The sequence below is a fragment of the Ascaphus truei genome, chromosome 1, assembly GCF_040206685.1.
Source record: "Ascaphus truei isolate aAscTru1 chromosome 1, aAscTru1.hap1, whole genome shotgun sequence".
Taxonomy (NCBI): Eukaryota; Metazoa; Chordata; class Amphibia; order Anura; family Ascaphidae; genus Ascaphus; species Ascaphus truei.
In genome coordinates this window covers 49,387,076-49,412,675 of record NC_134483.1, presented here as the reverse complement: position 1 = coordinate 49,412,675, position 25,600 = coordinate 49,387,076, and the positions used below count along the sequence as shown (strand labels likewise).

The 25,600-nt window shown below is 43.0% G+C and overlaps 1 protein-coding gene across 1 annotated transcript in view; it reads left to right on the top strand.

The window, feature by feature from the left end:
* ADAMTS12 (ADAM metallopeptidase with thrombospondin type 1 motif 12) overlaps positions 1-25,600 on the top strand; it is a 609,209-nt gene that overhangs the window by 163,044 nt on the left and 420,565 nt on the right. Inside the window, exon 3 of the mRNA XM_075587768.1 lies at positions 13,613-13,784. Coding sequence (XP_075443883.1) covers positions 13,613-13,784 — 172 coding nt within the window. The remainder of the gene's footprint in view (positions 1-13,612; positions 13,785-25,600) is intronic.

Below are 25,600 nucleotides of genomic sequence, written 5' to 3'. Positions count from 1 at the left end.
AAGGTATTGCAAGCAACACAAACAACATTAATGAGGCCAAAAGGGAAAAGTTTTTCCTGGAAGAAAAATACATAACATTGCAATTTGATAATGATGGCACCAGAGCTTATTATTATGTGATGCACATGTGGCAAAGACAATGGTGCAATGGATTTTTTTTGTGATGCATATTACCTGGAGATTTTGAGACCCAGTATTAACAACAGTATTGCCTTCCACCACATTTTCTAAATGTACACAGCAAATAAGGAGATTTCTGCAGTATATAGTTTTCCTGCAAATGTCCCTGTTTATTAGTGGTTGTAAGCAGACTACATCATTATGACCTCAATATATGTTATTGTATATTCAAGATGGATTACTAATATGCAAACCACCACATACAGTATTGTTTATATAATCTACTTGCTCAACATGCAGAGTTTGAAATCTAGAAACATTTTAATGATGTATTCATAACAAGGTTTACACTGTGATTATATATATATATATGTATACCTCTACATATATATATATATATATATATATATATATATATAAATTTATTGTGACAGAAACCATCCATTGTCGCTCATCCCTCGGGGTCTGAGCTGGGGGGGAGGATATGTGACAGAAACCAGGGGATGGTAATACATTCCATATATAGGGCTCCCAGGATACTGAACAGTTTCTGTCCTGTTTAGGCTGGAAAGTGCAGCCTCATAATGCATGCACTCTATCCCACAGTTTGGCAAGTGCTGGAACTGAGGGATGAGGGATCCAGACCAGGGTTTGTCTGCTGCCTGATTTCTGTCACCTGTCCTGCTGGTTAGAGATCAGGTATTTAAGACTGATTTCCTAGTTCCTCTTCCCTCTCCCCAAGAGCCTGGAGGCAGGAAGGTTGCTGGAAGCAGAGAGGGGAAAAGCCTCTCCCCAAACAGGTTAAACCATTCTACTCCTTTTTTCTAAAACTGCAAAGTTCCTTATTTTTGTTGTTGGAAGTGGAAAAGCCACTCCAACCCTGAGTCAGGGAAACCTTAGTTAAGTTAGTGCTCAGGTGAGCAGGATTTTGTTTTGCTTGTGTTTATTTTGTATGCACTGTGGCAGTCTCAGTGCCTGGGACTGAATAAACCAGGCATAGCCTGTTTAAAGGAACAGCACGTTACGCCTCGTCATTTAACCTACCCTAAAAGACCGTGTTCTAACAGTCTCGGACAGACGGCGGAGCCCCGGAGTAAGCCGTTTGTCACATATGGTGGAGAATGCGGGCAGAACACGAAAAGGTCTGCGGGTTAAAGAACTTTAAAGAAAAAAAAAAAAAAGTTTTTTTTTCTCCAAACAAGATGGAGGACGTGGTGAGTGCGCTGGTACCCAATGTCGCTGCCCTATGCCTTTGGGTTAGTCAGAGTGACCCCCACAATGCAGACGAGCTTGTGGCCCTCATAGAAAGGTACAATGCAGCAGAAGAGCACCTGCAACCCACAGTCATGGAGCATCCCCACTACCCAAGGTTCCAGGACTCTTCCAGAGACGGTAAAAGGGTACCAGGGTTAAGGGGGGCTGAAGAGCGACGACCGCCTTCACACAGCACCAGCAACAGTGACTCGCATACTAAGGGCAACAGCCCACGTGGGGAGCCGAAAAAGGGCTCTAAGTGGGACACAGACTATGTACCTAAATGTGTAAATTGTTATGAGAGGGGCCACACCGCAAAAGTCTGCCCACTAAATACTGAACCAATGCAATGCAACAGCGTTGAACCTTATTCGTTGTGGTCTCAATGTATGGGCCCTAGCCCAGAGGACCCCTTGAATAACCATCTCTGGGCATTTGTAAAAGTAAATGGTAAGAGGTTTCGGGCACTACTTGACTCTGGGAGTATGGTTACACTAGTGTCCGAATACCTGTTGCCTATTGGGAAGAGAACTTAAAGTGATTTGTTACCGGCGCTAACCACACCCAATCTGTGATAAAATAGTGCACAAAATTAAAATTCAAAATAAAATGTGTCAAGGTGATCACTGATCAAATTCTCAACCTTCCAGGAATGTGTACAGATTCCTTTCAATAGTAGCTTGTCCGGGATGGGAAGGGAGCGAAGATAGCAGGGATACACCATGAAAAATAAAAAATAAATGCATACAATAGTGTAATAAGTTCTTTTCAATCTGGATAAAACATGTATGTCTTGGCTCTATAGCAATGCCTACTTACAGCAGGTCAAAAGGTAAAAAGCATTGATCTACACAGCAGGTAGAAAGGTGTCAGGATCTTCAGGAACAACAGCCCAGGTTTACAGCATAAGAAATCAGCACCTCAGCTCAGACGTCAGTAGATGTGAGTGGATCAGAGACATGCAAAAGAAAGGCAGACCATAGTGTCGATCGTGCATAAAATTTATATAAACAAACAACAAATTTTAGGAATTGTAGTCACATTGTGTACATAATCATAGTTCACATAAGGCTTTACTTGAGGCAAATGGAGTGCTGGTTCAGTGTGGAGCAGCTCACCGGGGATCTTCTCCTTAGACTCACAACAGACCGGGTGGGAGATGGCGTCTGACGTCACATCCGCTGTTGGGGTGACGGCATCCGGTCTTGGAGGCAAACGATGGGGGAACTCAGCAACTCTGAAGCCTTCAGTAGAAAGAGCAGCTGCAGCAATGAAAGTGGCTCTACGCGTTTCGTCGTACTAGACAACTTCCTCAGGAGCAATGAATTATGCTGTAAACCTGGGCTGTTGTTCCTGAAGATCCTGACACCTTTCTTTTGGGAAGAAACAGGTAAACAGTTCACAAAGAGTGACAATTTGTTGTATACATGGGGATAATCACGAATATTCCACTGTTGATGTTCTTATTGAAACAGAGTTTGGTTCTTTAGATTTCAAAGTGGGTATAGTACCCAAATTGGCACATGATGTGTTAATAGGGACCGACTTTCCCCATTTTCTAAAAATGTGGTCCTCCTCTCAGAATAGCGCCCAGAGTTCAATAGCGGACCATAAAGAAGTAATAGAAGAAACAAATCTGTTCCCTTTTTCAGCAATGGAAGTTGACGAGGGCCCAAATAAAAAGGGGAAAGAGGAAAAGTGCTGTAAAATCCCCTTTCCCATGGCCACCTTGGTAGGTAATACCCCAAATCAAGATGGTGAACAGGCGCTTACCACCCCAGAACAGGATAAGACCTTCGCTGACCTAGAGGTCAGTCCTGGGGGTTTTAAGAAGGCCCAGTGGGAAGACCCCACATTAGCAGAAGCAAGGGGGATATATACGGGACCAGAATAGTACTCCAGGCCAACCGGATAGGTCACTTGCCTACCCCTACTTTGAGGTAGAGAATGACCTAGTATATCGGGTTGATAAAAGGAAATCAATTATAACTAAACAATTGTTGGAACCACGGACATTCCGTAATGCAGTATTACACCTCGCACATAGTCACCCATTGGGGAGACACTTAGGGGTGGAAAAGACAAAAGAAAAGGTTCTCCGAAGCTTCTATTGGCCTGGGGTTCTGGCAGAAATTACAAATTATTGCTCCTCATGCCCAGAATGTCAGATCACCGCCCCGTTCAAAGCGTATCGTAGCCCATTGGTACCCCTTCCCATAATAGATGTACCATTTGACCGGATTGCTATGGATCTAGTAGGACCCTAATAAAGTCTGCTAGGGGACATCAGCATGTATTGGTAATATTAGATTATGCCACCCGATATTCGGAGGCAGTTCCCCTACATAGCACCTCTGCTAAAAACATAACAAAAGAGTTAATAGTTCTGTTTACCAGGGTCAGAATTCCTAAAGAGATCTTATCTGACCAGGGAACACCATTTATGTCCCAAGTAACAAAAGAGTTATGTAAACTCCTAAATATCAAGCATCTCAGAACCAGTCTATCATCCACAAACAGAGTGGATGTTTAGTGGAACGGTTCAATAAAACCTTAAAGAGCATGTTACGCCGGGCGGTCGATAAGGATGGGAAAAACTGGGATTGTTTGTTACCATACCTGTTATTTGCCATTAGGGAGGTTCCCCAATCATCCTTAGGCTTCTCCCCGTTTGAACTATTGTATGGCCGACACCCAAGGGGCTTACTGGATATAGCCAAAGAGACTTGGGAACACGAGGTTACCCCATACAGAAGTGTAATAGAGCATGTTGCCCAGATGCAGGACCGCATAGCTGCAGTCCTACCTATAGTGAGGGAACACATGGAAAAAGCTCAAGAGGCCCAGAGGAATACATATAATAAGGGTGCTAGGGTCAGAATTTTTTTTCCAGGCGATAGGGTACTAGTTCTGGTTCCCACCGTAGAGAGTAAATTCCTTGCTAAGTGGCATGGGCCATATGAGGTCTTGGAAAGAGTGGGAAAAGTAAATTACAAGGTGAGACAGCCAGGTAGGAGGAAACCTGAGCAAATTTACCATATAAACCTACTTAAGCCCTGGAAAGATAGAGAGGTCTTGTTAACCCTAGTACCCCCAGGTCCGTCAGAGAATCGAGAAACTGAATCAGAGGTTAGCATAGCTGAAACCCTGTCCATTCATCAGAAACGAGAGGTCCAGAATTTAGTGAGAAGAAACAAAGAAGTCTTCTCTACACAGCCAGGTAGAACTAGCGTATTTGAACATAACCTAGTCTCTGAACCGGGGGTCCGAGTTAACCTTAAACCGTAACGAATCCCAGAGGCCAAAAGAGAGGCTATAAGTTTAGAGGTTAAAAAAATGCTAAAACTAGGCGTAATTGAGGAATCCCAAAGTGGGTGGAACAGCCCTATAGTTTTAGTCCCAAAACCAGACGGTACAACAAGGTTTTGCAATGACTACCGTAAACTAAACGCTGTGTCAAAATTTGATACTTATCCTATGCCCAGGGTTGATGAATTGGTACAGAGACTGGGCAAAGCCCGATATCTCCCGACCCTAGACCTAACAAAAGGGTACTGGCAGGTTCCCCTCACAGAAAGTGCAAAAGAAAAGACAGCCTTCTCAACCCCAGACGGCCTCTTTCAGTATAGGGTGCTGCCTTTTGGCTTACATGGAGCTCCCGCCACATTCCAAAGAATGATGGATAAAATTTTAAAACCACATGCTCGGTACGCTGCCGCCTACCTGGATGATGTGGTAATCCATAGTGAAGATTGGCAATCCCACCTTCCAAAGGTCCAAGCTGTGCTTGTCGCAGTTCGGTCTGCTGGACTAACTGCTAACCCCGCTAAATGCACTATTGGTCTGGAGGAGGCCAAGTATCTGGGGTATTCTATTGGCAGAGGTTTACTCAAACCCCAAACACTCAAAGTAGAGGCGATACAAAATTGGCCAAGGCCAGTTACAAAAAAACAATTAAGGACCTTTTTGGGATTAATTGGTTACTATAGCAGGTTTATTCCCAATTTTGCAACTAAGGCAACCCCACTAACCGACCTCACAAAAGAAGGGCCCCTAATGGTAAACTGGTCCCCCAAAACCGAACAGGCCTTTAGAAGCCTGAAAGAAGCTCTCTGTGCCCAACCAGTGTTGGTCACACCTGACTTCTCTAAAGAGATTTTAGTCCAAACCGACACATCTGAGGTAGGGCTGGGGGCTGTACTCTCCCAGGAGTCTCAAGGTGAGGAGCACCCCATCCTTTATTTAAGTAGGAAACTAAATCCCCAGGAGAAAAATTACTCCATAGTCGAGAAAGAATGTTTCGCAATAAAGTGGGCTGTAGAGACGCTCAAATACTATCTGTTGGGGAGAAAATTCCGGTTGGTCACAGATCATGCACCCCTCACCTGGATGTGTAAAAACAGAGAGAAGAATGCTAGAGTGACCAGGTGGTTCCTAAGTCTACAACCCTTTAAATTTTCTGTGGAACACAGGTCAGGGCACAAACATGGCAATGCTGACAAGTTGTCAAGGATGCACTCCCTAATATCCATGGTCGCTCATCCCTCGGGGTCTGAGCTGGGGGGGAGGATATGTGACAGAAACCAGGGGATGGTAATAAATTCCATATATAGGGCTCCCAGGATACTGAACAGTTTCTGTCCTGTTTAGGCTGGAAAGTGCAGCCTCATAATGCATGCACTCCATCCCACAGTTTGGCAAGTGCTGGAACTGAGGGATGAGGGATCCAGACCAGGGTTTGTCTGCTGCCTGATTTCTGTCACCTGTCCTGCTGGTTAGAGATCAGGTACTTAAGACTGATTTCCTGGTTCCTCTTCCCTCTCCCCAAGAGCCTGGAGGCAGGAAGGCTGCTGGAAGCAGAGAGGGGAAAAGCCTCTCCCCAAACAGGTTAAACCATTCTACTCCTTTTTTCTAAAACTGCAAAGTTCCTTATTTTTGTTGTTGGAAGTGGAAAAGCCACTCCAACCCTGAGTCAGGGAAACCTTAGTTAAGTTAGTGCTCAGGTGAGCAGGATTTTGTTTTGCTTGTGTTTATTTTGTATGCACTGTGGCAGTCTCAGTGCCTGGGACTAAATAAACCAGGCATAGCCTGTTTAAAGGAACAGCACATTACGCCTCATCATTTAACCTACCCTAAAAGACCGTGTTCTAACAGTCCCGGACAGACGGCGGAGCCCCGGAGTAAGCCGTTTGTCACAATATATATATATATATATATATATATATATATATATATATATATATATTGATATATATATATATATATATATATATATATATATATATATATATATATATATATATATATATATATATATATATTGTTATATATTGTTATGTTGGCTAATCAAAAAAATGAAAGACACATTTTCACTTCATGGAGAGACAGGAAATAGGAGTCATTTGCATATCTGATTATCTGAAAAGCTCAGGTATAGCTTTTTTTTTTGTGCACAGGTGTCTCCCCATGTGATGTTTGAAGGTGTGTTTGAGGGGCTGTACTATATTTAGCGCTAGGGACTCTTTAAGAATAATCTCTCTCTCTGTTTCAAGGTCTGCGAGATTCAAATGTTAGTTTGAGTATGAATATGGGAATATTTATTTATTTATAAAATGTTTTACCAGGAAGTAATATAAGAAGAGAAGCTGCACACCACAAAAAATAAATCAAAATACTTGCAAAGACCGGTGCTCCTGGTTCAGGGATATCTGCCTAGAAAATCCAGTATTGAAGAAACTAGAATGATCCAGGGCAACTTTGGATTTCTTTAGAAAAATGTATTCAGCACAAAAAAACACAACGTTTCATCCCTCCTAGGGGACTTTATCAAGTGACTGGCTTGCAGAGACTACAAAAATGTCCAGTATAAATAGTCAAAACACCCAGGTGAAAACACTTAAAAACACAAATTACCCCCCAGTAATCACATGATGGTCAGCATCTTGATCCTCCATGCGGTATGCATTCCTGTCCGGTCGCGCTGACGTCATCAGATTGACGTCATCAGGTCCCTCTGCGTGGTGCGATCTGGCTGCCTGAACAGGCATAGAGTCACGCTGACACATACCATAACCTTACCTTAAAAGAAAAGGAGTGTATAAATAATTTGGTGAATAACCCTCGTGTCATAATTAAAAGAGCTGACAAGGGGGGAGCCCTTGTGCTGCAAAATTATGCAAATTATAGAATGGAGGCTCTCAAGCAACTTGAGGATACCAATTGCTATACGTTATTGGAGAGAGATCCTACTGTCTCTTATCAAAGAGAGGTTGTGGAGATTCTAAATATGGGACTAAGTAATGCATGGGTCTCGGAATCAGAATAAGAGTTTTTGACAATGGTCAATCCGAGACGTCCTGCGTTATATTTATTACCCAAAGTCCACAAGAGTCTTCACAACCCCCCAGGAAGGCTTATAATTTCGGCAACTTGTTCTATCAATCAGCCGTTGGCTATTTTTGTAGATCAATTTTTACAACCACTTGTCACAAAGGGCAAATCATATGTAAAAGACACATAAGATTTTTTGGGCAAACTCAAAGCACTTCCGACACAGGATAAAAACATTCTGCTGGTCACCATGGATGTGACCAGCTTATACACTATTATTCCCCATGAGGAAGGTGGGAATGCAGTGAGAAAGGCGCTCGAAAAAGAACATATTACACGGCCACCAATAGATTTTATTCTCTTATTGTTGCATTTCATTTTTCATAAAAATTATTTTAAATATGAGAAAAAATTCTATCTTCAAATCATGGGTATGGCCATGGGCAGTAATGTCGCCCCCTCTTATGCAAATCTATATATGGCTGATTTTGAGACTAAATATATTTATAACACTGTATACTTTGAGAAAATGATTTTTTACTGTCGTTACATAGATGATCTGTTTTTTTATCTGGGATGGAACAGATGAACAGCTTATAGATTTCATTACATACTTACCCAGTTTGATTTACTAACAACTGGAGTCCCACCCAGATATCCTTTTTAGATGTACTCATCACTTATGATGGGCACAGTCTTAACACAGATCTCTATCGGAAACCTACAGATCGCAATGCAACACTTCACGCATCAAGCTTCCATCCAGAACCTCTCAAGGCAATGTTGCCGTTCTCTCAGAAAATAAGGGCTACTAAAATTGTCAGTAGACCTGAAAAATTAAAAGAAACTTTAACAGATATCAAACAGAGGTTTGTCTCACGAGGGCACAAACCGTCCGATATTGATAAAGCACTTAGCAGGGAGGTTCAAGTGGTGAAACGTGATAAAGGAACAGAAAGGATCAATATAGTCAGCAAGTATACTACAGCCAGTAAACAAATTAAAAACAGTATCTGTAAACATTGGAGGGTTCTTCAAGCTGATGCTCTAATAGGCCCAATATGCAGTGAGCCCCCACGATTTGCGTATCAGAGAGGTCAAAATATAAAAGACATACTCATTAGAGCAAGTGATGACAAATATCTTGCAGCACCACACTTTCTGAGTGTTCAAAAAACAGGATGTTTTAAGTGCTTTGGATGCTCGGTGTGCAATAGCTTACCACAGGAGATGTATTCTGTCACCCAAGGAGTGGCCAAAAATACAAAATTAAAGTAGAATTACGTGTATTTCCACAAATATCATTTATGTCATTAAATATCCTTGTGGGCTGCTTTATGTAGGAAAGACAAGCCGCATGCTTAAGACAAGGTTTATAGAGCATCGCAGCAAAATTAATGGTAAGAAGGAAGAGACTGTACTTGTCACGCATTGCACAGATCACAAACATACAGTGGCTTCATTGAAGATTATGGGGATAGAATCAGTAGATATATCAACTCCAGGTTCAGAGAGGGATATAGTATTACTTCAGAGAGAAGCCTTCTGGACGTACACACTTGATACAGTCCCCCCTAGGGGACTTAATGATTATCTGTCACTTAATTGTTTTCCCAGTAGCCGCTAAAATGTTTTTTGATTTTGCATTTTATGTGAATTTCTCTTCCACAGTATACATTCATTGTTGCTGCTGCTGTTCTTAAACAACCTAAGTCATGAAAGAAATAAACAATCCATATTTTAAATCTTTTATTTAGGGTATAGTGGCACTATAAGTATGTATTCACATTGAATAAACTTTCTCCTCTCTTCATTACTCCACCCATATCTGATGTTTCATCCACAAGCCAGATTAAACCCTCTTCCCCCTGGTATCATGGCCTAACAATCACACTGAAATGCGGACGCATTGCGCATGTGCGAGAAACGGCATAACCAGCTGAGGAGACAGAGATGATCTGAGCCTGTCATTGATGACATCATCGAAACTCCGGAAACATCGCAAGACTACGGGACGATGGAGGAGCAACATCCAGAGGAGGAGCAGAGGGAGCACGTCAGCGTGACCCTATGCCTGTTCAGGCAGCCGGATCGCACCACGCAGAGGGACCTGATGATGATGTCAGTGCGCAAGAACCATCTGATGATGCCAGCGCGACCGGACCGGAATGCATACCGCATGGAGGATCAAGATGCTGACCATCATGTGATTACTGGGGGGTAATTGGTGTTTTTAAGTGTTTTCACCTGTGTGTTTTGCCTATTTATACTGGAAATTTTTGTAGTCTCTGCAAGCCAGTCACTTGATAAAGTGCCCTAGAAGGGATGAAACGTTGTGTTTTTTGTGCTGAATAAATTTTTCTAAAGAAATCCGAAGTTGCCCTGGATCATTCTACTTTCCTCTTACCAGGAAGTAATACATTGAGACTTTCCTCTCGTTTTCAAGTATGTCCTGGGCACAGAGTTATAATGACAAAAACATGGATACAAATACATAGTTACATTAAGTGAAATGGGTTAGACAGGGTTATACAGAATTATGGCCCCCGGAGGAATTGCATACATTCACAGATTTTTTTTTTAACACAATTTTAGCAGACTAATATTTGGTGGCCAGTCGAATATTGAAAAATAACCCTGTGAAATATTTGCCGGCCGAATGTTGACACATTTGCCCATCTCTAGTAGCCGGATCCCATATAAGGTCTCTCCCCTTCTCTCATTCCAGTCCACGTTTTCTCCTAGCTGAGTCAAGCAGTAAAGACTTTACTAACAATTACACAAAAAGTCACAATACACATTAAAGGAAAAGTATGCAGGATGAACCCAAGGAATACTGAGAGAGGGAGAAAATATACAAAGATGAATTACCAGCACTGCTTGTAAAACTATAGGACATTTGTGGCACAGATTAGTGACTGGAGGTCAAGTGATACACTTACATAATTACATAATAGTTACATAGTCGTAATGCACTGCGTTAAAAAAAGGCACTGTAATATCAGAGAAATTAACCTTTGTGTATACAGTATCTTGGCACCTCAGGCATAATAGCATGAAACATTTGTATCTTTTACATTTTTGAACGGTAGTGTGTTTGAATGTTTTCTTATTATTTTTGGATACTATATCATATACTAAATTATAGTTAAATGTACAGCAGGGCCCTGCTTTTCGGCGATCTGGCGGTGCCGAGAAGGGGGCCGCCATGTCGCAGCCATGTCAGCGCATGCGCAGAACGGGCCGGCCCAGGGTCGCGCATGCACAGAACGGGCCGGCCTGGGGTCACACATGCGCGGAATGGAGGGGTTTTCTTCTGTCGCGCATGCGCAAAACGGCGCATTGCCGGTCTGCTCATGCGCACCTAACGAAAATCGCCGGTTCCACATTCCGCCGATTTTCACTTTACGGCGGGTCTTCAGAACGGAACCCGCTGTATTAGTGGGCCCCTCCTATACTTTATTGTAGATTTATTGGTTTTTAAAGATATGTATTAAGCTGTATATTTGCCAAGCACATGGCGTCTTTACAGCAATATTGTATAATATATTGGTATTATCTATTTTCATTCTTAAATTAGATCCTTCAGCTATGACAAAACATAACAAATTAAATTACAACATATAACCGTACCATTAAGTCATGTATAAGGTCATTGTAAGGAACCCCAACCCTCTCTAATAGCGAGTCTGAGATCAGATGCATTGTAAGGATCCCAACCCTCTCTAATAACGTGTCTGAGATCAGATGCATTGTAAATTCTTCTGTATGTGGTACAATTTTCAAATTTCCTTAAAATTGTAGCAAACCCTTTAGGGATGCCCTGGGAACCCAAGGGTTTATAGGAACCACTGTGAAAAAGACTGCTCTAGAAACTAATAACAACACTACATTTACATATTTTAGTATGAATGTTTATTTTTTTTCAATAAATGGATTAAGCTTGAAAATCTTGGGCTTTATAAATGTGAACATTTTATTAGTTACAGCAGGGGGGCGCAAACTTTTTTCCCTGCGCCCCCCTGACGGCTGTCCCCTCGCTCCCGCGCCCCCCCCAACCCCAACTTACCCGCGCTCCGGCGTAATGACGTCACGTTGCCATAGCAACGTGACGTCACATGACCTCGCAGCGTCATTTTGACGCCGCGTTGCCATGGCGACGCCGGGAGGAAGCCGCCGGAGCCACGGGTAAGTATGGTTTACAGAGGCCCTGCAGCTCCCCCGGCACTTAATTTAAGTGCCTTCGGGAAGCGCGCGGGGCCTCTGTAAACCCCGCGCCCCCCGTCGGCAGTCTCGCGCCCCCCCTGGGGGTCGCGCCCCACAGATTGCGCACCGCTGAGTTACAGTATGTAATGTCATGCAACTGATTTCAGAGTCATATGAGTCTATGTATTGCATCAAGGTAAATGTGGACCAAACTAGCACACAGAGAGGAATTTATTTTATTTTCATCTCTTATCATTAATGTATCAAAGTTTTATAATCTAGTTTTGCCAGGAGCACCAGTTTGTGAGATGCAGATTGTCAAAAGAAAGCCACACGCAAACACTCCCCTGTGCATCTTTTCTTCATTTAAACACATCAAATCAGTTTTGATATGGAGAAAAAAAACATTATACCATGCTTCAGAGCACTTTTCCTTTGGGGGCGTTAATTAGTCGTCCCAGTGCCTTTATATGTGTCTCACTGTGCATGTCTCCCCACATTAAAAATATACCAACGGTGTCCAATTTATTCTATTACTATTGGACATTACTCTGTAGCAGTAATACATTTTGATTCTACGGAGTACTTCAGCATTCAGCATATCGCAACTGGACTAACACGGCTATTTGTACTTAATTCATGATTCTACGGTGCTGATTCATCAAGTGTCCATATGGCACAGTTCGGTACAGTATGATTAGGATGCTTGATTTGGCATTTACTCCCATTGACTTGAATCGCATTTAACGCTGGGTGCGCTAACTAGAGATGGGCAAATTTTGTTGGTGGATTTGGACCTGCCTTCTATAGGCCGGTTCCTTTAGTCCAAGGGTTTCAACGGATCAGTCTCAATTTATAGATTTTTAATTATTTATAAAAAATTAACACCGACAATAGATTTTCGGATTCCACAATCCGTTGATGTAGAGTATTTTAAGAATCCAAACTGTGGTTTCGGATTGCTGAATCCGCAGATTGGATTCTTAAAATCCATCAGCGGTGGCGTAATCTGCGGATAGAGTGTTAAAATTCCACCAGCGGTTTGTACCCAATTGTGGTTTTGGTATTGAAACAGAAACAATCCGTTGGCGGATTTTACACAGCGGAACCGATTTTGAAAGGAAAATTCAGAATATCCAGGAAACGGATTTCGATTGGTTCGCCCATTTCTAGTGCTAACTAGTACCGGCACTTGCTGCATCGGCCCTTAGGCCAGATCCCTGCTGGCTACTGCAATGCCCGCTGTGGCGGACGCTGCAGGGACAAGATCTGCCCCACAATGGAGACGGACCCGCTGCGAGGGGGGGGGCGCCGCGTCGACATAAACTCCTGCTCTCAAGAACATTGAGAGCAGAAGTTGTGACGGAGCACTAGCATCCCCCCTGTCTTTCCCCCTGCAGCTCTCTGCAGACCGAGGGACTCGGCTGCATGCGCCACCTGCCTCACAGGCGCACGGGCAGCGCAGGCAGCAGGGCTGCAGCCTTAGGTCGTCTAAAATAAAGTTGGAATCTCTATCTGAATTACTATCTGACAACTGCCTAGTTTATCATAATTGCTGCTAATCCTAACCTATACTAACATACTATAGACACATTACTAAGACAATTCGATGTGAATAGAATACATGTACAGTAAAATAAAAATTGATTTGCTTTTATATTGCTTATGTGTAACATGCATCTTCATTTTTTATTTTTTTTAGATTGGGTTTTTTCGTCTGCCCCATGGAGATTTCTTCATTGAGCCTTTCTATAATTTTTCACGAGCAGAAGGAAGACGACAGAAACACATCATTTATAGTAGAGATTCAAAGTATTTTCCCAGAAATCGGCGAGAGGTCCCAGTTACCAAACAACAATCATGTGGATTAAATGGTAGGACCAATTCTGTTATTATTTATTAGATTTGATTTGTATGGAGGGCTAATATATATGTATTTTCGCACGTGGCTAATGCCATTACATTGTGTGTGTCCCACTGCAATGCGCCTGCGGTAGCATTAAAGGCAACTACATCTGTAGCTATATTTGTATGTTAACAGTGTAACACCCCTATCCCCACCCGGCTGCAGCAATAACACACTGTCTATGATGTTACTGACAGGGCTTAGACCTGCTCATTAGATGGTTAGCTCCATTTGGTTACCTTAGATCTCAGTGTTTTCTTCCGTATGGGTTCAGGCCTTGACTGTGGGAGGGTGGAGGTAGGTGCAGGCACGAAAGAAAAGGGTGCTAGGAACTTTATAACTTGGTGATCTTTATTGGCATGCAACAGTCTTTGATTCTCATAGGCATGAATAAATAATTAGCATCATCTTAGTAGCACAATCACAGAGCAATAGACAACAGGACAGCTTTTACCTTGTGCATGTTGTAGGGCCATGTAAACGCTCCCCTGCAAGGCAAGGAGTTCCATGCAGGCTCTAGCCTCTAGTACAGCGGTGCACAAACTGGGGGGTGCGCCCCCCAGGGGTGGCGCAAGATTATTCAGGGGGGGGGGTGCGGGCAGTTGCAGAGGCCCCACGCTCTTCCCCAAAGGCATTTAAATTAATGCCGGGGGATCGCGTGAGACCTCTGCAACTTCACTTACCTTCTCTTCGGCAATGCTTCGCCATGGCAACGTGGCGTAAAATGACGCCGTAGGGTCATGTGACATCACGTTGGCATGGCAACATGATGTCACGTGACCCCGTAATGTCCTTTGACGCCGGAGAGGAGGTAAGGGAGGGGGGGGCGCAAGCAGGGAGGGAAGCAGGAGGGGGGCGCATGCGAGAAAGATTGCACTGCGCTGCTCTTGTACACCTGACTTACATTGAGCAGGGGAGCCTGGTTCACCAACCTCCCCCACAAGAGTGGTCTCCTATTGGCTCCTAGTTCCTAGCCCCCCACACTCTTAGAAGCTCATCCCTTGCCTGTTAGTTAAGGCTAGGCGGGCTTTCAAGAACTATCCAGCCTGGGCTCTTCTTCTGTTATTCCCTGGGATCCCTCTATCATAGGAGCACCAGGGATCTCCTTTGGGAACCCGCTCTCACTGGATGATTAGGCTGCTTATAGGTGAAGCTACTGTAGATACCTTCAGGTGACTGGATCTGCTGCTGTCTTCTCGGCATGGCTCCAAGCCCAGGGGTATCATCCCTTCCCTAGGCAGGTCAGGACTGGCATCCCAGGGACTTGAGGTCCCCAGGCTAGTCTGGACTTCCTTACTCCTTGATAAAGTACAGAAGTGTATGAAATGTGTAGGAGAGCCGTGTACCTCTTTTTAAAAAAAATTATGTTTCAATAAATTGTTCTTGTTTTGGACTCTACTCCCTTGGCTGTGCGCTGCTTTTTCTTCTTTTTTGCTTTACTTGACTTTCTTACCCCTAAGGGACATGGCAGGAACTCCTTAGCCCCAAGGCTAGGGCTGGAACAGAACTAACCACAACTCTCAAATTTAGAGGACCCCCACATCTTTATACAGGGGGAGGACCATACCACTGCACCAGTGATTGGCAGACTCAAAACTGTAGCTAAGCTCCTCACCCTGTCATGTGGTCTCAGCAGCCTTCAAGCCTAGACATGAGCCTGTAAATTGCTACAAGTATATTGCAACAGAGGATGTGACTCAACAGGTGGCTACTATTAACCCTAGCACTGCTTGGACTTGTGTGCGAGGCTATGGGAAAATAGCAGGGTGCTATATAGAGACAAAGGGAGCTAATAGTGCATCTAGTTAGAGTGTATAGAGAGAAAAGAAGAGAGGCCCAGAACAGAACCCTTACATACTGTGCACACACAGATATATCAACGGAGAAAGAAGAGGAGTTTGCTAAAGAGAATGAGAGAGGTAAGAGGAAAGCCAGGAGAGTGCATTGTTTTGGACACAAGTTGATGAAGGAGAAAAGGTTTAACTGTACTGTATGAAATGCAGGCAACAAGGGGAATGAGAAGGGAATACAGTAATTACCTTGAGGTTTAGTAATCTGGAGGGTGTTGACTATCTTAGTAATGAGTGTCAGTGGTGGCGTGAGCGGTATGAAAGCCTGATTCCAGAAGGTCTAATAGTATGAGTTGAGGAAATGGAGCATGCGTGAGAATGTAAGTTTAAGAGACAAGAGAACACCAGCTGATACTGTAATTTGAGGGCTGGTAGGGACATTAGTACTGTATTATTCTTTATAATAGATGTGACATGCATATTTGAAGGGGGAAAGAAATGTGTATCAGAGGGAGAAGTTACAATAAATGTTAGAATGATGTGTGAAGAGATGTGGTTCCATATGTAGAGATGGGCAAATTTTATGGGCGTATTTGGATCGGCAGCGGATCGGCTGGTTCCTTTGGTCCGCGGTTTTCTGCGGATCAATCTCAAAAAGGGCGATTCGCATTTTGTGGATGCTGAATCCGCCGATTGGATTCTCCAAAATCTGTCAATGGATTGTATCCAATGGCGGATTTTGATGAATCTGCACGGATTAAAACCGACCAAATCCGTCCACAGATTTTACACCGCAAAACGGATTTTGGGGGGGAAATGCGAGAAAAGTGGAAAATAAGCCCTTCCTGCACTGGAAGACTCTTTAAAACTGGTTTACAGATTTGTAGAAAACATACAAATAGCATTAGCATAAAAACATTAGCACTGCACCAACTTAATTTCTGTGTTTGCAATGCGATTTAGAGTTAGGCGACTAGGTTACATAATATAACATTATTCTTATGATATCTTAGAGTAGCGCAATTGTAAACTCACACATTCTGTGTCGCAATTACACAACTGCACATAACAATTACAGCATGTGTGTAAAACGGTTGCTCATTTTTATCAGTAGCCTTTTAAAATAAAACGTGTGTGGGTCTGACCTGCAACTCTAATAGCCTATACATTCTTTACCTTCTTCTCCTGACTTTTGGTTTATTGTCCTGTAAAGCATTCTGTGCCAGGCATTGCACATGCATCAATAAAGAAGCAAGAGTCATGGTGAGACTCGTGTGCTCTTATAGTGAAGTCTGATTTGCACATGGTCCACACAGGCACGCAATTAAAATGACTCTAAAGTGTAAGATTTGTGTAGAACTCATTTATATATATATATATATGAGGAATAGACACGCCTACACTCTGCCTGTCAGCTAGCAATTGTTCCATTCACTGCAGAAAAAGAAAGCATGGAGCCTTAGGGCTGGAGCACACACAGCGCTACACGACAAGCGCGCGCGTTCGTCACCGACCCCTGGCGGCCAATGGTAGTGTTCATTGTTGAAACTACCATTGAATGCGAAGCACGGCGTCGTCGCCGCCGCTGTAGCTGGAGTCGTTCCCTAGAGTCTCGTTTTTTCCTGTTATCATCCTGCTAACTACATATATTTATATTATTTTTGTCTTAGTAATTCAGGATTTATTATTGTTTCTGGATAAATATATTTTTGAGGAATAATAATCTTATTATAATCACTCTGCATTGCATTAGGTTGTTTTATTTGCACATCTTTAGTTTTCTAATTGTTTTTAAAAATGTTTCAATTCTTTACTGAGTTGATGTGTCGTATCTGCTCCTTTCTTCCCCTTTTTCGGTAATTTTTATTGTTATTTGTATTATCAGTAGGTTGATTAAATTGTTTTTTATTTGTCTTCGGAAGTGAGCATTCTGTTGAACACTGTTGTGTTCAATGTCCTGTGGGATGGTTTGTGTTGCTCCTACTCTGCCTTTCCAGCAGGGGGTGGATCGGCAGCAGACACTCTATCCTTACTGGGTTGTACACAAGTTTGCTTACTTCTTAGTTTGACCCTTATGAGGATCCGTTGTCATTTTGATCCAGGCTGCTCTGATGCTCACAGACCACATTTAAAAGGACAGGAAGGCGAGTGACAGACCAGTCCTCTACACATACTGCATCAGGTCTCAGACCAGAAATACATATTATCAGGAATGTTCGGGCCCGGGAAAAATTAGGACTGGTCGAGGTGCGATCCATTCACCCTACACCCTAATGTAGGTGAACTCAGTGAATACTCCAGAATGTTCTTCCTGCCAATTATCTACCAGGGATCTGCGGGTCATAATCTCCCGCAGGTTCGATGCAGAGTATGGGTGTGACTGTAACATTCCGGTCCCGAGCCAAGAGGGTGCAGTTGAAATCGCCCCCGAGCACCACACACTTGTCCACATCAACTGTATCCAGGTATTCAGTCGGGTGAAGAACTGCATTCTCAAGGGTCCAAAGCCAGGAGCATACACGTTCAATAAATTGAATGTGCAGTCCTCGTGCCGCACCCTGATATGCAATAGCCAGCCCGGAACAACAGCTTTGGCAAGGAGCAGCTCTGGCTGAAAGGACTCTCAGAATAGTGTCACAACCCCACTAGATGACGCCGTAAAGTGGTGAAGAAGTCCCTGCCTCGCCACTCCAGATGCCAGCCGGCTTCAGTCTCTGGAGTGGTTTGTTTTTTTGCAGGAAATTCACAGAATACCCTCCCTTCTTTAAAATAGAGAGTACCTGGAACCTGCGAAATCCGACCCTACAGGTATTTACATTAAGCGCACCTATGTGCAAGTCCATTGATAAACTCCAGACTATCTTGTGCTTCCCATAGGAGCTCAGGGTGCTAAATCCTGAGTAGCCTTGTGGGCTCACAAAAAGTGGTACAACTTCCAGGCGCATATATGGTCAAGGCTCCCAGAAATTTTGGGGTTTTAGTTGGCCCTCATATATTCCATGAGAAAGCAGAGAATGTGAGGCATCCTGTCACTTCTCGAGGGCCATCTGCATATTTCTTTGCCCATAGAGGGTGCTTTCCTGAAACTCAGCTAGTTCCTGGGTGGGGGTAACGGGGTTAAGGAATCCACCGACTCTGTGGTGTCAGAGGACTCCCCCTCACAGAACCCCCACTCCCCGGGTTGCTGTTGGCTGAGGATCTCAAAACGCCTGCCCTTCCCTGCAGGAGGTAATCTTCTCAGCCTTATAATGGGCCCCTTTGGTGTTTTCACGGGGGGTACAATGTACCCTCTACTTGTGACCATCGGGTAGAATGTTCAGGGGTAGCTGGTGGCAGTTCAGTGGAGGTAGTGGCCCCTGTCGATGGGGAAATGCCAGATGTGCAAGCTGGCTCCAGGAAAGGCAGAGGCACTCATGATCACATTGTCAACCTTCGATGGATTATGGAAAAAAAACAGGGAGTATCAAAAAGATCTCTGTTTCATCGATTATTCGAAGGCATTCAATGTAATTGAGCACAACAAGCTCTGGACCTGCCTTAAGGAAATGGGCACACCACCACACCTGACCGAACTCATAAGATCACTCTATCAAGATCAAGAAGCTACAGTCCGAACAAAATACAGAGACACGGATTGGTTCAAGATCGGAAAGGGCACATGCCAAGGATGCATCCTATCACCAGCAGCTATCAACATGTATGCAGAAGCTGTCATGCGGCGAGCAAGCATGGATGAGTCTAAGATTGGCGTGAAAATAGGCAGCAGAAACATCAACAACCTCTGATACGCCAACGATACCACCCTGCTGGCTGAAAACAAGGAGGATCTCGAACATCTGATCATGAAAATCAAAGAAGAAAGTGAGAAGGTTGGACTGAATATTAAGAAGACAAAGATCATGACAACAGCAAAAAATCCTAATGTTAATATCAAGGTCAACAATGAAGAAATTGAAGTGATTAATGATTTAATCTTTCTTGGCTCCAAAATTGATTACGATGGTGACTGCACCCCTGAGATCAAGAAACGGCTGACACTTGGAAGAAATGCGATGGTCAGTATGAACAACATCTGGAAGAGTAAAGACATCAGCCTGGCACCCAAATGCAGATCGGTCAGTGAGATCGTTTTCCCAATAAAAACATACTGTACTGTATGGCTGCGAAACCTGGACTCTGAGAAAGGCAGACAGGCGAAAGATCGATGAATTTGAACTGTGGTGCTGGAGACGTCTGCTATGCATTCCGTGGACAGTCAGAATAACGAACCAAGCAGTTCTAAAATGGATCAAACCGAAAATCTCACTGGAGGCCAAGATAACAAGGCAAAAACTCTCCTACTTTGGTCACTTCATGCGAAGCAAGTCGCTTGAGAAGGACGTCATGCTTGGAATGATCGTTGGCAAAAAAGGAAGAGGCCGCCCAAGAACTCGCTGGCTAGATACCATCAAAGTGCACAAGATAGTAAAGCGCAAACCCTATAGAATATCTAAATCAAATGATTAAATACAAATTTATATCACCAATGGAGATGCTGCTGGTGTAAGGATTGGGCAACCTCTCAGAGAACAAAACAGAAGCACTCAAAGCTCAAAACTTCCACTGGTTGTATTCTCTGGGTCCTGGAGTGATATAAGCTGTTCAACTGGAACGAATGGTGTCTGTGTATGTTATCCTGACTTAAAGGATTACATACACAGACACCATTCGTTCCAGTTGAACAGCTTATATCACTGCAGGACCCAGAGTGGTCTAATCACCCCAATTTACATCTATAGTATGTGAGTAGCCCCAGCTTCTTTGCTCTAATTTTATGTTTATTAAACTGTGTTGCACTATATTCTCTTTTTCTCTCTTTTTATATCATCCTGAGAGTTCCTGCCTCCAGATTCCCTGTGTGATCACCTTCAATACAACCAGTGGAAGTTTTGCGCTTTGAGTGCTTCTAGAAAGATATTGGAATGAACATAGCAGAATTGAAAGAAGCCGTGAGAGATTGAAAGACACAGAGAACACTGATCCATAGAGTGGCCGAGAGTCGTCTTGACTGAATGGATAAGAAGAAAGAAAGTGGCCCCCTGAATTACTTTATGGGCTACAGAAGCACACAGTGGGCAGATGGGATATGGGATTTTGCACAGGTCTGCAGCACTTTTGGGAGGGTTCTCCTCAGCGAGCACCCCATAGGGAGGATTCAGCCCATCAGGTGCCTCCTGCAGAGAGCTCAACTGAGACTCTCTACAGAGATGGCCCAACTCAGACGCCTCCCTAATATAATTTGGGGTGCTCACCACAACACACCCTTCATATACGCTTCCTCTGCTCCATCTGTCATACCCAAACTACCTCACTTTGAGTCATCAATGGATGTCAGCCCTATTTCATTCCCTGCCTCCAGTGAGTTGGAGCATTGCCCCTGGTGTGGCATCTATAGGTGGCACAGCTGGAGCGGGACTATTGTCCAAATGAGAGGGGTAGTGGAGGGCACCCCAACATCAATGTCATGGGGCAGGACTTCATGGTACATAACACTCTGACCCCCACCCCTGAAGCCTGGGATACCTCCCTTTCTTCTCCCACTACTTCTAGATCCCCTGACTCTATGGCTTCACCCCCTTGGGGATCTGGAGTGGGGTCCCTGTGCGGAACATACACCTTGTTCCGCTTAGGAGTCTTTAGAGGGGGAACATAGTATAGTATGTATATAAAATATGTAAAGAAAATTGAGCTGCCAGATTTGCTGCTTTAAAACACATTTTGTTGTTTGGGGCTTGTCACTTTGAGCTTTGTCACTGGCTCTGCAATGTGAGTACAAACACTGTAAGCTACGCTAACCCTCTACAACACATATATAGTGAGTATATTGAATAAAACACATAGTGTATATAGTGAGTATTTTGAATTAAACACATATATGGTGAGTATAGTGAATAAACCACATGTATAGTGAGTATAGGGAATAAAAGCTAAACATAATAGATGCATACTGTAATCATACTACTTTTCTATTGTTGCATTTAAAAATGTGTGCTTATTTTCTTGCATGAATGGATGTGACATACAATTTTATTAGTAGTCTATAATAGTTTCAGCTGAGGTGAACCATAATTCCCTGTTATACAAACTCAGCTTTTGTTTATTCCATGCAGCATTGTAAAATTATATTTTTTTCTGATAACACCAAGCAACTTGTTTGTTCCATGCAAATGACCTTCTTTTTCAATCATTTCATAAATTCCCTAACCTTTAAGTTATTAATTAAAAGTGTGAGGATATGCAACGTATCTGCAAATAAATATTAAAGAGAACTGTTCTGCACATAATGTGTATGCTTTAATAATAGGCTCTGCTGGGTGCAGACACATTGATTTGAATATAATAAATCTTGTAGATTGGTGAGTGTCTGTCCTCTGGACTTTATTTTGTATTATACAGTATCCTGTTTTTTGTATGTAACACATGTTTTGTAACGCATCTTTTCTGCCTATCTTTCCCCACCCTGTTATGCAAGTCCTGCTAGCTGTAAGGGGTGAATCCCATGGGCTTGTGACACCCACCCATGCTCCTCTATGATTGACAGAAGTAAGGTGGTGACTCACGGCCTGTGTAAGCCTATATGGAATAGGTATAGACCATGAGCCCACCCCTTCTGCTTCCTAATTAGGGGATAGCCAAATTTAGTTCAGTCCTGCTCTGGAGGTGGAAGAGAGCAGTAGAGCTGTGAGACTCTCCCATAGCGGAATGAGTGTGCTCACCCCCAGCCCTGGGGCGGGGGGAACATCTGATTCAGCCACAGATGCCCTATACTACCAGGGGCAAAGCACCATCCAGAGGTATGGAGCCTCTGAGACCCTGCACCGCTGTGAGGAAGATCTGCACTGAGTGCCTGCCATGCCTAATATAGACCATTCATCAATATACTCCTGCCTGAGTGTAAGTCCTTGGGCAGGAGGTAAAAAAATGCAATAGTGGGGGCTGACCTCTGAACACCCTGGTGCCCACTACTCCTGGAAGCACTAAGCACCCTGAGAAGAGATCAGAGAAGAACCAAGTCTGTCCTGATCTCCCACCATTGCAGATCAGACTCAGCTCTGCTGAGTGTTGTGTGGTACAACAGGTACTTGCACCACACATAAGGTAGCAGAAGCTGTGTATCTCCCACTGGGGGGGGTGGGGGCAGTGCTAAATGTATACGGATTTGCAGAGCTCCCCATTATCATGCAACTGTTGGCTGGAGTGCCCATCAGCTGCACAAATTATATACAGTAGATAAATAGTATTCCGTCCTCACCATCTCATGTAGCTCTGTGAGACTATACAGATATTTTAAATCCTCCCCAACTTCTTGCATAAAGAAAGGGTGTTGTTCTGAATTCCAAAATATTTATAACATAGATGAACAGTAAATGCAATCTTAATATGCAATAATCAAAGTAGGGTATTGTGAAACAAAACAAGCTATCCTAGATTGCTATGTGCCCAGACAGGATCTGATACAAAAACAAATCCTCGAGGTGCTGCAGCTCCAGTAATAGGATACACAGGTGACCCCTAAGCTGTGATGAGCTCCCAACTCATAAGATTACTCAGCTCTAGACCTAAACCACAGCAACTAAACTACAAAGATTTGTACTAGGAGCAAGCATAAAATTAGATTTTAAACTATTACCTAAAATAACAAATTGACATAATGACACAAACAATTAACTTTGAATACAGAACTAAATATACATCACTAACATTCATGGACCATTGAACACCTCTAGCCATAAATCGCATCTACACACAGGGGAGGGATAAGCACAGATAACGTTCCAAAAGACCTGTTTTTAAGTAAACCCTTTGCTTGCTTTATTCATTGTAACACCGCCGGAAGAAGAGATCAGTGTATCTCAAAAGCTTGCACAAATAAAAGCATTTTGTTAGCCACAGAAAGGTATCGTCTAATTATTTTTGATTTTATATATATAAAGTTTGAATGGGACTGCCAGGGACCCCCGCTGTTAATCCGATGGGCCATTAGTCTGTCTGCAGAAATGTCACTGAAATGTTGCAGCATGTACCCAGCATGTACCTGTAATTGTTGGTGATTGCCCCAGATTTGTTTTAGAATACTCGTCGGCACTACAGTACACCCCCAAGAAGCAATACAGGTGAAACTAATTAGGTGAATATGAAACATAATCAATCCTAGACAAACCCTAAGCATATCACTGGTGAGTGCTGCAATGTATGCCCCTTGTGTTGGGTTATCAGCACATACTGCATTAATCACCGCCCCCATGTAATGACATCAGTGATGATTTAACTTATAAATCATGATAAATTATACAAATGTATAGCGCCCTATTGCCAAAAGTCAAGAGGGATAACACATCATAATACTTACACAATCCCTTTACAATATACATATGCACATCAGAAATGATTATATTCAATTATCTAGAGACAGCCTGGTTTGTCTACCTATCCATGGGTAGACAAAATATTCTAGCAACCTAACGAAAAAATAGTGAAGTTGTGTATTGGTCAGTTAATGTCAGTCTTAAGAGATTAGATAACATGAAGGCATAGCACAACCCAAATCTGAGGAGCAATAAACATGTACAAGTTCAGAGAATGAAATGTGAGAATATAAGAGATCAATAACACATTGTATCCACTGCAACGTTAACCTTCTAGCTTTAAATGGAGAGACATATTCAGGTCATACTGTACTATACGAAAGAGTGGTGACCTAAGAGCAACACTATATTGGTATCCAATTGGGACAAAAGATAATCATACAAGCTAGAGATCTGGCATGATCCATAATTCTAAAAAAAAAAAGCAATAGAAAAAATAATAGCAATAATCACATAAATAAAGATGAAAAGGCATACACATTAAAAAAAAGTTATAGCCATAAAGGATAAAAAAATGAATGACCAAAATATAAAAATAATAGAGAAATAAATATAAGCGTCAAGTATTTGAAAGCCCAAGCAGCATTGTGGTGACAGGCAACCTCTAAGGCTGCGCTTATAGTGCACTCGACGGCGACAAAGCGACGGAGCGACAGTGCTACCAGAAATCTTGTAGTCACTGTTATTTGATTTTTTTTCGGTGACGGTCTCCCCTTCTGGCCAATCGGGAGCTTCTCCGTGCCTCTGCCCTCCCCTTTTATGATGTCGCTGGCCTTGCAGCCAGCGATGTCGCCAAAAACCCAAGTACAACTTTTGCAAATGGCGACGGTGACAGGTGATGTCATCGGTTGCGTTGCCGTCGCCGGCACTAGAAGCGCGGCCTAAACCAAAGAGTGTAATATGTCAGCTGTATAGATAGCAAAATGGCGACCTTTCAAAGGTTTGGCTTTAAAGAGCCTTTGTTGCAGCCTCAGGGCATCCAGACCTCTCAAACTTATGGTAAAGGATTTTTAGAGCACAGGTGATTTTACCCAATGCAGGTAAGAAAGGGTTAAAATGGACTGGTGAGCTACTTCTCTCCTCCAGTGTCTTCTTCTTACGTAGCTTCCTTAGGACACGTTCAGATAAAGAAAGGGCAGGAAATAGTGTAGTATGAAGAGACTATTACATTTTAAATAGACTAAGCACTGGGGCACTTAAAGCTGCAGTTCAGTCAATATCCTGCATGTGTGGTTTTTTTAATAAATCAGTTCTGTAGTAAGAAAAAATACTTTTAGCATTTTCTGTTTTAAAAAAACAACTTTGAAAGACCAATTTTCTTGTATTCTATTTTAACAGCCATTTGCTAAGGCACTGCCCCTTCATGTCCTGTCACAAGCCCTGGCACACCCCTTTGTCAGCCCTGCCCTCCCTCTAGCACATGTCAGTGCAGGAGTGCTCATGAATATTTATGAGCTTCCACTGACTGACAAGCAGAATATAAACAAATCCCAGCTTTTAATATGTCACCAAATTTCGACTTATCAATACATGGAGAACGAATTGACTGGCAGCTATACAGTTCTATAGGTAATTAGAGATTGCCCACA